This window comes from Grampus griseus (assembly GCF_964374135.1).
Source record: "Grampus griseus genome assembly, chromosome: 4".
Lineage (NCBI taxonomy): Eukaryota > Metazoa > Chordata > Mammalia > Artiodactyla > Delphinidae > Grampus > Grampus griseus.
Window position 1 is genome coordinate 114,909,347 of NC_138997.1, and position 13,440 is coordinate 114,922,786.

Consider the following 13,440-nt stretch of genomic DNA (forward strand, 5'->3'; position numbering starts at 1 on the left):
AACAAATGAAGAGGAAATAGGCAGTCTACCTGAAAAAGAATTCAGAATAATGATACCAAAGATGATCCAAAATCTTGGAAATAGAATAGAGAAAATGCACGAAACATTTAACAAGGGCCTAGAAGAACTAAAGATGAAACAACTAACGATGAACAACACAATAAATGAAATGAAAAATACTCTAGAAGGGATCAATAGCAGAATAACTGAGGCAGAAGAACGGATAAGTGACCTGGAAGATAAAATAGTGGAAATAACTACTGCAGAGCAGAATAAAGAAAAAAGAATGAAAAGAACTGAGGACAGTCTCAGAGACCTCTGGGACAACATTAAATGCACCAACATTCAAATTATAGGGGTTCCAGAAGAAGAAGAGAAAAAGAAAGGGACTGAGAGAATATTTGAAGAGATTATAGTTGAAAACGTCCCGAATATGGGAAAGGAAATAGTTAATCAAGTCCAGGAAGCACAGAGAGTCCCATACAGGATAAATCCAAGGAGAAACACGCCAAGACACATATTAATCAAACTGTCAAAAATTAAATGCAAAGAAAACATATTAAAAGCAGCAAGGGAAAAACAACAAATAACACACAAGGGTATCCCCATAAGGTTAACAGCTGATCTTTCAGCAGAAACTCTGCAAGCCAGAAGGGACTGGCAGGACATATTTAAAGTGATGAAGGAGAAAAACCTGCAACAAAGATTACTCTGCCCAGCAAGGATCTCATTCAGATTTGATGGAGAAATTAAAACCTTTACAGACAAGCAAAAGCTGAGAGTTCAGCACCACCAAACCAGCTTTACAACAAATGCTAAAGGATCTTCTCTAGGCAAGAAACAAAAGAGAAGGAAAAGACCTACAATAACAAACCCAAAACAATTAAGAAAATGAGAATAGGAACATACATATTGATAATTACCTTAAATGTAAATGGATTAAATGCTCCCACCAAAAGGCACAGATGGGCTGAATGGATACAACAACAAGACCCATATATATGCTGTATACAAGAGACCCACTTCAGACCTAGAGACACATACAGACTGAAAGTGAGGGGATGGAAAAAGATATTCCATGCAAATGGAAACCAAAAGAAAGCTGGAATAGCAATTCTCATATCAGACAAAATGGACTTTAAAATAAAGACTATTAGAAGAGACAAAGAAGGCCACTACATAATGATCAAGGAATCGATCCAAGAAGAAGATATAACAATTTTAAATATTTATGCACCCAACATAGGAGTACCTCAATACATAAGGCAAATACTAACAGCCATAAAAGGGGAAATCGAAAGTAACACATTCATAGTAGGGGACTTTAACACCCCACTTTCACCAACGGACAGATCATCCAAAATAAAAATAAATAAGGAAAATGTTCATTGCAGCTCTATTTACAATAGCCCAGAGATGGAAACAACCTAAGTGCCCATTATCGGATGAATGGATAAAGAAGATGTGGCACATATATACCATGGAATATTACTCAGCCATAAAAAGAAACGAAATTGAGCTATTTGTAATGAGGTAGATAGACCTAGAGTCTGTCATACACAGTGAAGTAAGTCAGAAAGAAAAAGACAAATACCGTATGCTAACACATATATATGGAATTTAAGAAAAAAATGTCATGAAGAACCTAGGGGTAAGACAGGAATAAAGACGCAGACCTACTGGAGAACGGACTTGAGGATATGGGGAGGGGGAAGGGTGAACTGTGATAGGGCGAGAGAGAGTCATGGACATATACACACTAACAAACGTAGTAAGGTAGATAGCTAGTGGGAAGCAGCTGCATGGCACAGGGATATTGGCTTGGTGCTTTGTGACAGCCTGGAGGGGTGGGATAGGGAGGGTGGGAGGGAGGGAGACGCAAGAGGGAAGACATATGGGAACATTTGTATATGTATAACTGATTCACTTTGTTATAAAGCAGAAACTAACACAGCATTGTAAAGCAATTATACCCCAATAAAGATGTTAAAATAAATAAATAAGGAAACACAAGCTTTAAATGATACATTAAACAAGACTTAATTGATATTTATAGGACATTCCATCCAAAAACAACAGAATACACATTTTTCTCAAGTGCTCATGGAACATTCTCCAGGATAGATCATATCTTGGGTCACAAATCAAGCCTTGGTAAATTTAAGAAAACGATATCGTATCAAGTATCTATTCCGACCACAATGCTATGGGACTAGATATCAATTACAGGAAAAGATCTGTAAAAAACACAAACACATGGAGGCTAAACAATACACTACTTAATAACGAAGTGATCACTGAAGAAATCAAAAAGGAAATCAAAAATACCTAGAAACAAATGACAATGGAGACACAATGACCAGAAATCTATGGGATGCAGCAAAAGCAGTTCTAAGAGGGAAGTATATAGCAATACAATCCTACCTTAGGAAACAGGAAACATCTCGAATAAACAACCTAACCTTGCACCTAAAGCAAATAGAGAAAGAAGAACAAAAAACCCCCAAAGTTAGCAGAAGGAAAGAAATCATAAAAAGCAGATCAGAAATAAATGAAGAAGAAATGAAGGACGATAGCAAAGATCAATAAAACTAAAAGCTGGTTCTTTGAGAAGATAAACAAAATTGATAAACCATCAGCCAGGCTCATCAAGAAAAAGAGGGAGAAGACTCAAATCAATAGAATTAGAAAAGAAAAAGGAGAAGTAACAACTGACACTGCAGAAATACAAAAGATCATGAGAGATTACTACAAGCAACTCTATGCCAATAAAATGGACAACCTGGAAGAAATGGACAAATTCTTAGAAATGCACAACCGGCCAAGACTGAATCAGGAAGAAACAGAAAATATGAACAGACCAATCACAAGTACTGAAATTGAAACTGTGATTAAAAATCTTCCAGCAAACAGAAGCCCAGGACCAGATGGCTTCACAGGTGAATTCTATCAAATATTTAGAGAAGAGCTAACACCCATCCTTCTCAAACTCTTCCAAAATATAGCAGAGGGAGGAACACTCCCAAGGCCACCATCACCCTGATATCAAAATCAGACAAGGCTGTCACAAAGAAAGAAAACTACAGGCCAATATCACTGATGAACATAGATGTGAAAGTCCTCAACAAAATACTAGCAAACAGAATCCAACGGCACATTAAAAGGATCATACACCATGATCAAGTGGGGTTTATTCCAGGAATGCCAGGATTCTTCAATATACGCAAATCAATCAACGTGATACACTATATTAACAAATTGAAGGAGAAAAACCATACGATCATCTCAATAGATGCAGAGAAAGCTTTCAACAAAATTCAACACCGATTTATGATAAAAACCGTGCAGAAAGTAGGCATAGAGGGAACTTTTCTCAATGTAATAAAGGCCATATAATCACAAACCCATAGCCAACATCATCCTCAATGGTGAAAAACTGAAAGCATTTCCACTAAGATCAGGAACAAGACAAGGGTGCCCACTCTCACCACTCTTATTCAACATAGTTTTGGAAGTTTTAGCCACAGCAATCAGAGAAGAAAAAGAAATAAAAGGAATCCAAATCGGAAAAGAAGAAGAAAAGCTGTAAATGTTTGCAGATGACATGATACTATACATAGAGAATCCTAAAGATGCCACCAGAAAACTACTAGAGCTAATCAATGAATTTGGTAAAGTAGCAGGATACAAAATTAATGCACAGAAATCTCTGGCATTCCTATATACTAATGATGAAAAATCTGAAAGTGAAATCAAGAAAACACTCCCATTTACCATTGCAACAAAAAGAATAAAATATCTAGGAATAAACCTACCTAAGGAGACAAAAGAGCTGTATGCAGAAAATTATAAGACACTGATGAAAGAAATTAAAGATGATACAAATAGATGGAGAGATATACCATGTTCTTGGATTAGAAGAATCAACATTATGAAAATGACTCTACTACCCAAAGCAATCTACAGATTCAATGCAATCCCTATCAAACTACCACTGGCATTTTTCACAGAACTAGAACAAAAAATTTCACAATTTGTATGGAAACACAAAAGACCTAGAATAGCCAAAGCAACCTTGAGAATGAAAAACAGAGCTGGAGGAATCAGGCTCCCTGACTTCAGACTATACTACAAAGCTACAGTAATCAAGACAGTATGGTATTGGCACAAAAACAGAAAGATAGATCAATGGAACAGGATAGAAAGCCCAGAGATAAACTCATGCACATATGGTCACCTTATCTTTGATAAAGGAAGCAGGAATGTACAGTGGAGAAAGGACAGACTCTTCAATAAGTGGTGCTGGGAAAACTGGACAGATACATGTAAAAGTATGAGATTAGAATACTCCCTAACACCATACACAAAAATAAGCTCAAAATGGATTGAAGATCTAAATGTAAGGCCAGAAACTATCAAACTCTTAGAGGAAACCATAGGCAGAACACTCTGTGACATAAATCACAGCAAGATTCTTTTTGACCCACCTCCTAGAGAAATGGAAATAAAAACAAAATAAACAAATGGGACCTAATGAAACTTCAAAGCTTTTGCACAGCAAAGGAAACCATAAACAAGACCAAAAGACTACCCTCAGAATGGGAGAAAATATTTGCAAATGAAGCAACCGACAAAGGATTAATCTCCAAAATTTACAAGCAGCTCATGCAGCTCAATATCAAAAAAACAAACAACCCAATCCAAAAATGGGCAGAAGATCTAAATAGACATTTCTTCAAAGAAGATATACAGACTGCCAACAAACACATGAAAGAATGCTCAACATCATTAATCATTAGAGAAATGCAAATCAAAACTACAATGAGATATCATCTCACACCAGTCAGAATGGCCATCATCAAAAAATCTAACAACAATAAATGCTGGAGAGGGTGTGGAGAAAAGGGGACACTCTTGCACTGCTGGTGGGAATGTGAATTGGTACAGCCACTATGGAGAACAGTATGGAGGTTCCTTAAAAAACTACAAATAGAACTACCATATGACCCAGCAATCCCACTACTGCCATATACCCTGAGAAAACCATAATTCAAAAAGAGTCATGTACCAAAATGTTCATTGCAGCTCTATTTACAGTAGCCCAGAGATGGAAGCCACCTAAGTGTCCATCATCGGATGAATCGATAAAGAAGATGTGGCACATATATACAATGGAATATTACTCAGCCATAAAAGGAAACGAAATTGAGTTATTTGTAGTGAGGTGGATGGACCTAGAGTCTGTCATACAGAGTGAAGTAAGTCAGAAAGAGAAAGACAAATACCGTATGCTAACACATATATATGGAATCTAAGAAAAAAAATGTCATGAAGAACCTAGGGGTAAGACAGGAATAAAGACACAGACCTACTAGAGAATGGACTTGAGGATATGGGGAGGGGGAAGGGTAAGCTGTGACAAAGTGAGAGAGTGGCATGTACATATATACACTACCAAACGTAAGGTAGATAGCTAGTGGGAAGCAGCCGCATAGCACAGGGAGATCAGCTCGGTGCTTTGTGACCACCTAGAGGGGTGGGATAGGGAGGATGGGAGGGAGGGAGACGCAAGAGGAAAGAGATATGGGAACATATGTATATGTATAACTGATTCACTTTGTTATAAAGCAGAAACTAACACACCACTGTAAAGCAATTATACTCCAATAAAGATGTAAAAAATAAAAAATAAAAATAAATACCTGAACTGGAGAAGCCAGTGGTGCTCACCTTGTTGAAACCTGTTACCAGCCTCTCCCCCTGGAAACCTCACTCAGCTCTTCCACAGTAAATGAAATTCAGAGAAACTGGATATCTTGCTGGAATGCAGGTTCTGAAAATTAATAGTTCATGCCAAAACAAAGGAAAATTTGAGGTCTTAGACCCAATGAAATCAGTCAGGGAGTGTCTGTATTTCCTTCTTTATCTTTATTTTGGAGAGGAAAGATTATGATGGAGAAAACTTCTCTGTTTTTCACTCTTTCCTCTTCATAATATATGAATGATTTGAAACTTAGATCTGACTTGTTATCAGGTGATAATTCAATTACATAAATCAACATAATTTCTGTGATCATTCTGTTAACCATAAATTGTTTTTTACAGTTACTGTTTTATGTTCTAGCAAATCAGACTGGCCATAACACTGCTATTTAAGAGTGTTTGCACATATAAAATTTAAAAAATATATTTCTTTCTTGCGAAACAAACTTCCATTGGGAAAGCTTCACAGTAGTTGTTCCCTTCTCTTTCATATCCACTGATCTGTTAAGCCAGAGACATAGCCAACACTGTTTTTAAACCTGTGGGATTACATTTTTAAAGACTACTCCTGGGTTATAGATTCCTCTCCACACAAACAAAAAACTTTATTACCAAGGGAACTAAACATATCAACAGGTCTAAAATCATTTTTAAAGTTATAATAAATCTTTAAATTGTATTCATCAAGATTTAGAACATGGAACCATATTAACATTTACACTTTTCTCTAATTTTTTTTTAGTTTTAACCTTCAGAGACTTTAAAAAATTTTTAGATTCATAGATGCATGATTTTTAGTGACCATTTATCATAAAGTCAATCTATGTGTTCCCTGTTTTTTAAAAAAAAGTTACAAGTTATATATGCATAGGAAAATAAACCTAGAAAAGACAGGCTATCCTCTTGAGAACATTTCTTAAAAATCTGTAGTGGCTCTTGAACAAATAAGAGAGAAAAAGACATTATATAGAAAGTTATCATTCCTTATTTTTCCATTTGATTAAAAAGTTAGATCATAATAATATAATCTAATTATAGATTAGATTATATGGGGCATAATGCCCCCAGAAAGGAATTCGTTTTTTCTCCAACCCTAGTGTTCACCTGCTCTCTGTTCAGGTATATTACTATCTGGTAGACAATGTTAAGTTGTATTATAAACTAAATGGTCTCTTCCCTTTTCTCACTGCTTAAATATTCCAATATTAGGGAATTCTTACTGACCAGAAACTTTTTATAATTTAAATGGACCACACATTTGTAATTTACTGTTTTACACTATGGCTTCAACCATCTCTTAGAAATGGGCCAGTTTCACAGCTCCATCAGGGATAGTTCTCTATGGGACAAGTTTACATGTCTTTGGCAGTCCAGTCAATGTAAACCGGTGGAAGAATGGTAGTAGGTATGTCATGTTGGGGCAAAGTCAGTTTCCTTAGTGAAAATTAGATTGGCCATATTTATACTGTCAGAAACTGTTATATTGTTAGATATTTTAAAAGTGAATTATACCTTTAAAAAAATTAAATCTGATACTCTTGAATTTTAGAAAACATATAGGAAACTCTATCATTTCATTTATGTCATTTCTATTTCTTGACATTTTGTACTCTCCAATCTATAATTGTACTCACATTAGATCCTGTAAGTGGCTCCAAAACTATAAAATTATATAGCCTCAACCCTGCATCCTTTTTTGTCTTATGATGCTCTTACAGACCTCAGAGTAATATTTTTTACATGACCTTAGCAGTATATCTTATGCCTACTCTTAGGCACAGCCTAGTCCCAGAGACCGTGTCTTAGAGGGGACAGTGGAAATGTGAAATCCTAACTGTGCATACAGTGTATCAAGATACTCCGTACTCTGTTGTTTCAGTCGGGTTGGCATTGGGGAAAGGTGAGGAGGAATGAAATGTTAGTCTACATGGCAACACCACATCAGCAGAGCAGTGAAAGAGTGCAATCTGTAGGTAGAATGTGACTTTAAAATAATGCTTCTTTGTCTATCTGTCGAGAAGCTCTGGCAATATTACTAGTCTATCTAAACTACAGACAGACTTTACTAGACTACAAGTACTAGTCTAGTAAAGGGATCGTTCTTAGGTTGGCTTCACTAAAATCAGACCCTGAGGTGATCATTCAAGTGAAAGTGACTCATTAGGAAGTCTAGGAAAGGCTGGTAGGGGGATTGGCAAGAGGGATATCAAGCAGAAAAGGTGCAACAATAAACAGGTTCTGTCCAGGGTGACTACCCTGCAGGGAAGTTCTAGAGACAGTGCTTCAGTGTGGTCCTGCAGATGGGGCAAAGAACATTTCCATGCCCATCCATCATTGGCTAAGGGCTGCATCCAAGGATGTAAACTCCCAGGAACTTCTAGCTTTCCTTGCTCAGGCAGCCAGAGGGCAGTCCTCTAACAGAGAGACCCAGGTGCTGGCTGTGGGCAGGGAAAGCATAATGGAATCCAGGGTGTACAAAAATGACAAAGAAATTCAAGGGGATAAGGGTGGAGCACTGACAATTTCTCCTATAGGATCCAAGAAACAATTTATGTACTGGTTCTATGAAACTTACATCCAAAAACATTCCACTGCAATAAACTCCTTCAAGAGCGCTAGGAAAAGTTCAATCTATAAAACATTTCACTAGTTAGACAACAAAGGATGACTTCTTTCATATAGATGGCAAATATATATTCTCCCTGAATTACATAAATTTTATTGTATCTTGAAAGGGAGAAATATCATTCCCCCATTCTCTATTAGGGACTTGAATGAACACAGATGAAGAAAAACAAGGCCAACTCTGAGTTGAAACCTAAACCCAAACACAGATTCATCTTTTCTCTAGATCTCCTGTGTTTTCTGACTGGTAAGATATGATATGAGAACGATCTAAAAGACATTTAAGACCTCTTTTATGAGATTTCAAGACTAAAATGTTAAGTATATATTGTATCAAAGTACAAAGCTAACCTCCTCCCCCCTGCTCTACAAGAAAATACTAAGAAGCTAAAAAGAACACTAAAACCCACTGAAACATGCTTGCCTGGTGAGTTTTCTTTGCAACACACTGGTTCACATGATTGTAAATAGGAGATATTTAAAGAGCATGATAAGCTTTAAGGGATGATGGTGGTGGTGTCATTGCAACATAATTTCTAAAATGCATTATTTCCTTCACAGCATTTTAATATTGTCTTCTGAATTCTAAAAATGTATTGTGTTCCTTGACAGAAACTATAGCATATTAAAGTCTGTGCAATTATGTATGTGAATGCTCAATTTTATATGTGTTATATTTATGCAATATCTTTATTCCAAAGCTTCAAGCCATTTTTCTTGAAATAATCTTCTTCATCCTTAGCTAATTTTTGATACAAAGTTCCAAATTTTAGAGATTTATATAAATTGAAAGCAATTACATAGCCTATCTTTACCACAAAAGAGTACTGTATTAACTGTATTAATTGTATACTATACACTGGACAATTGCTTATGAGGAAAATATGCTTGTCTATTGCTTTTTATGCTTGTCTATTTTTACTTTGGAAATGTTTTTAGTTTTTAGTAATAAAAGTTAAAATTTTTCTTTTTAAAAAACTTTAGTTACACATGGAATATTCCAGTTAAATGGACTGAAGATAACAAATCAAGGATTACATTCTACAATAGGTCAGAAACAAGAGGTAAATATCATCAATTGATTTATTTCTTCTTTGAATTAATGTACTACATTAAATGAATAGAAGTGTAAAGAAACAACAATAAAGATGGAACTTATAATGTAAACTTCAGCAAAAAGAAACCTTTTAAGTAATTAACTGGTGAGCCAAAATCCTTATCTATAATAATGAGAACTTTTTTACCTTAAGAAATTCTTTGTAATGATTTACCATGACTGGTACAATAAATACCCATATCCAAAGGAGAAGGGTCAGATACCCAACCACTGGAAGATCAATGTATCAATTTTCATCCTTTCTTTGCTCTCTTCCTTCTTTCCTCGCTTTTTCTCCTTCCTTCCTTTGTTCCTTCTCTTTTCCTTTCTTCTTTTTAAATATCAGATAAGCCACTGAATTTCTTAGAATGTTATGTAACAAGCCTGACTTTTTAAATGCTGCCATTAAATTGGACCTATCATTTTTTCAACTAGCATGACATTAGAATCTTTAATGACTCCAAATCATTTTTTCTAAGCTGTCAAGTTGTCACCAGTAGCTCAAGGCATTACCTATATCTATATCCATCCATCTAACCATCTCCCTAAGTGAATGACTTGGCACTTGCCTGTGTTAAATTCAGCTGTGACTGTTCTGCTCACTTAAACCAACTAGAAATATATTTCTGTATTCTATCTCCATTGATTTGTCTTTTCCCTTCTTGAAAAATTTTAGAGTTACATAAAAACATGGGAGACCTTATCACATGTTCTCTACTACAGATCGCTGAAAACATAAGACAGGTTTTAGCAACCATCCCAGAAGAATCTTGCTTTTTATACTTTTGCTATTGTGCTTGTTTTGTGTTTCAAAATCACTTCTTATCTAAGACAAATGAGACTCTTCTTCATCCCTTCCCATGAGGACTTGGTTTCAGAATAGCATTTGGCATGGACTTTCCCCCATGGCTTCTCAGGGATAAAAGTAGATCATCTATCCTCTAATTACATATGCCTATTTGCTCCTGCAAGATATTCTAAAATAGTAATTAATTTCCTCTGGCAAGTAAGTTTTTACACTATTTCCAGTAGATTTTTTTAAAAAAACAACTTTATTGAGATATAATTCACATACTAGGAAATTCCCCCATTTAAAGTGTACAATCCAATGGTTTTTATTACATTCACAGACACTTGTAACCATCATCACAGTAAATTTTAGAGCATTTCAATCACCTCAAAAAGAAACTCCATATCCTTTAGCTATCAACTCCTCTATTCTCCTATAACCCCAGCCCTAAGCAACCACTAATCTACTTTCTGTCTGCATAGATTTGGCTATTTTAGACATTTCACATAAATGGAATGATACATGTAGCATTTTGTGATAGCTTCTTTCACCTAACATAATGTTTTCAAGTTCATCCATGTCATAGCATGTATCAGTACTTCATTCTTTTTTATTGCCAAATTATATTCACATCATATTGATATTACAAAGGTAGTATCATATTGATACTACCTTTTGTTTATCTGTTCAACAGTTGATGGGCATATGAATTGTTTCTGCCTTTTGGCTGTTATGAATCATATTGCTATAAACATTTGTGAACAAGGTTTTATGTGGCTCCGATATAGTTTTTTCAGCTTTGGTTTTTACTTTTACTATAAATTATTTTGTGAGTTTTAATTTTTACTATAAACTCTACCAGCTTTGCTATAGTCGAGGTAAGACCCCTTTCTGTTGCCTTTACAACAAAACTTTCTTTTGGTCATTTAGGCTAACCTTAACTGATGTAGTCAGCAATTTCTCTTGAATTCTTTTAGAATACCCAGATCAATGCCATTTTGTCTTAGTATTTTATATAGGATAATTTTGTGTTTGAGTACCAAGCTCTATCTTTTGTGGGCCGTCTTCTGACCATTTTCTTACTCAAGTACATTACTCAAGCCAAAGGAAAATGGAGAAGACAGAAAAAAAGTTTAAAAAATGTGCAATAGCACCGATAAAAGGCATAATAAGGCTAGGATTCCCTTGGGAGGTTTTCAGTGGATCTGGTTTAAATATTACTACATATTTTCCCCATTGGTCACCATTGGTTAACTGAGGGTTGGGGGAATGTCTGGGAAGCTGCTTGATTTGTTGTTTACAAATTTAAAAGCATGAGTAATTTATATACACTAACACAATGTACCTAGCATTTTCATGAAATGAGGTTTCCACAAAAGTAAATTTTCCAGATAACTAAAGCTTATTCAAGTGCTTTGTAAAATAGGTTTCAGGAGTTAACAATAAACATTCTTCTTGTATGTATTATGTACTTATTAGACAGAATATTTGAATAATGAATTAAATAATGAATTAAATTAATTATTTCAAACAAGTATTTACTGAGAACTAACTTATGGGCCAAACACAGGGATAGGTATGGAGATAATGCTGGGTAGGGGGGAACCCACAATCCTTACCTTGTGGTAATTACTGTCTAGGGAGGGTGTGGACGAGTCAGGCAAACATAATACCATGTCATAAGGGCCTGGTGTGGTAACAGCCAAAGGCACTCGCAGGAGAAGCACCAGCGGAGATTTAGGGGTTGAGCAAAGTTACTAAAGAAAGGGACATCTAGTCTCAGAGTTAGGGGGGGCTAAAGGTAGAGTTTAAGTGGATGACAGGATGGACTGAGTGTAGACTAAAATAGTGCTACAGACAGAAAATGCTAGTATGAAAGTGAGAAAGCAAAGGGCTCTTAGGGGAAGCTCTATCCCTCTGTCATTACATTTAAGACATTTTTTGCTGTAATTATTGACTTTATTTGTCTCTCCCCTCTCTGTAGAATATTCCTTGAGAAATGGAGCTTATTTTTTGTTGTTGTGTGGTTGTTCTATATCTCCAGCAGGTACCTAGTAATTGTTTATTGAATGAATGAAGTGGCTCTAGTGTTCACAGAGCTTTGATGACAAACCTATCTTTATCTGCAACTTCAGAATCATGACTGGTCACTTAGCCAGAAGCAAACTAGACATCTCTTCCTACTTCAAAGTGCCTGCTCCATTTTTAGGCTATGCAATAAGTTCCGGTTTCCTGTTTGGGGACATCTTCAGCTCTCAGCTCAGAGCACAGATGACAACATGTCCTGAGTGTACTGAATGGGCAATCAGCTCAGGTTACCAGCCCCACCTCCCTCTTCTCATTTTCTTTGGTGATTCATCAGTTAGAAATTTCCCAGGCAAGAGTGGGACTTCCCCTAAGGTCGTTTATTTACATTTGTGTTACACACGGTATTTTAAATTAAACATGTACTTTATAACAAAAGAAGAGGATCTCCATCTCAGATGCTTCTCTGGCTATTCTAACCTACCCTGAATAATCTCTCCTCTCATTGTTGAGAGTATATTTTATGCTGTTAGTTTCATCAATCCTTGTTCTTAGTATTATTCCTTAGATTTTAAGCAGCAGCATGGTTATTTACAATTCATATGCTCTGTCTTTTCTTTTTAAAGTAAATTATAAGCTCTTTGAAGATACCAACTACACATCATACTCCTTGTCTCCTGCTCCCCTATTCCCAACAAGGTTCTGTGTGCATCCTAAGAGTTACTAAGAGTTCAGGAAGTCCTTGCTTAATGAACGTTTGTTTGCCTGCAGACCGCTGTGCTTCTAGAGGCTGACTGTGTATAGTAATGCCTCTATCTTTAGCATCAGCTACTATTTTGGCTACTGTCAGTGCATCTACATTTAGTAGTATGCCACCTTTTTGTTTCTAATCTGTTGCTTTCTAACATTTCGAAGACTTGTAGATTATCACATGATATCAGACAACCAATCTTGCTAAAACATAGTATTTAAAAATAGGGATTTGGGACTTCCCCGGTGGCACAGTGGTTAAGAATCTAACTCAGGGCTTCCCTGGTGGTGCAGTGGTTGAGAATCTGCCTACCAATGCAGGGGACATGGTTCGAGCCCTGGTCTGAGAAGATCCCACATGCCGCGGAGCAACTGGGCCCATGAGCCAACC

The 13,440-nt window shown here is 36.1% G+C and overlaps 1 protein-coding gene and 1 long non-coding RNA gene across 2 annotated transcripts in view; one reads left to right on the top strand and one right to left on the bottom strand.

Moving 5' to 3' along the window:
* LOC309822157 overlaps window positions 1–13,440 on the bottom strand; it is a 163,660-nt gene that overhangs the window by 104,357 nt on the left and 45,863 nt on the right. The window lies entirely within an intron of this gene.
* Window positions 1–13,440, top strand: part of ENPEP (glutamyl aminopeptidase) — a 109,320-nt gene that overhangs the window by 68,301 nt on the left and 27,579 nt on the right. Inside the window, exon 11 of the mRNA XM_082653865.1 lies at window positions 9,373–9,452. Within this exon, the coding sequence (XP_082509991.1) occupies window positions 9,373–9,452 (80 nt within the window). The remainder of the gene's footprint in view (window positions 1–9,372; window positions 9,453–13,440) is intronic.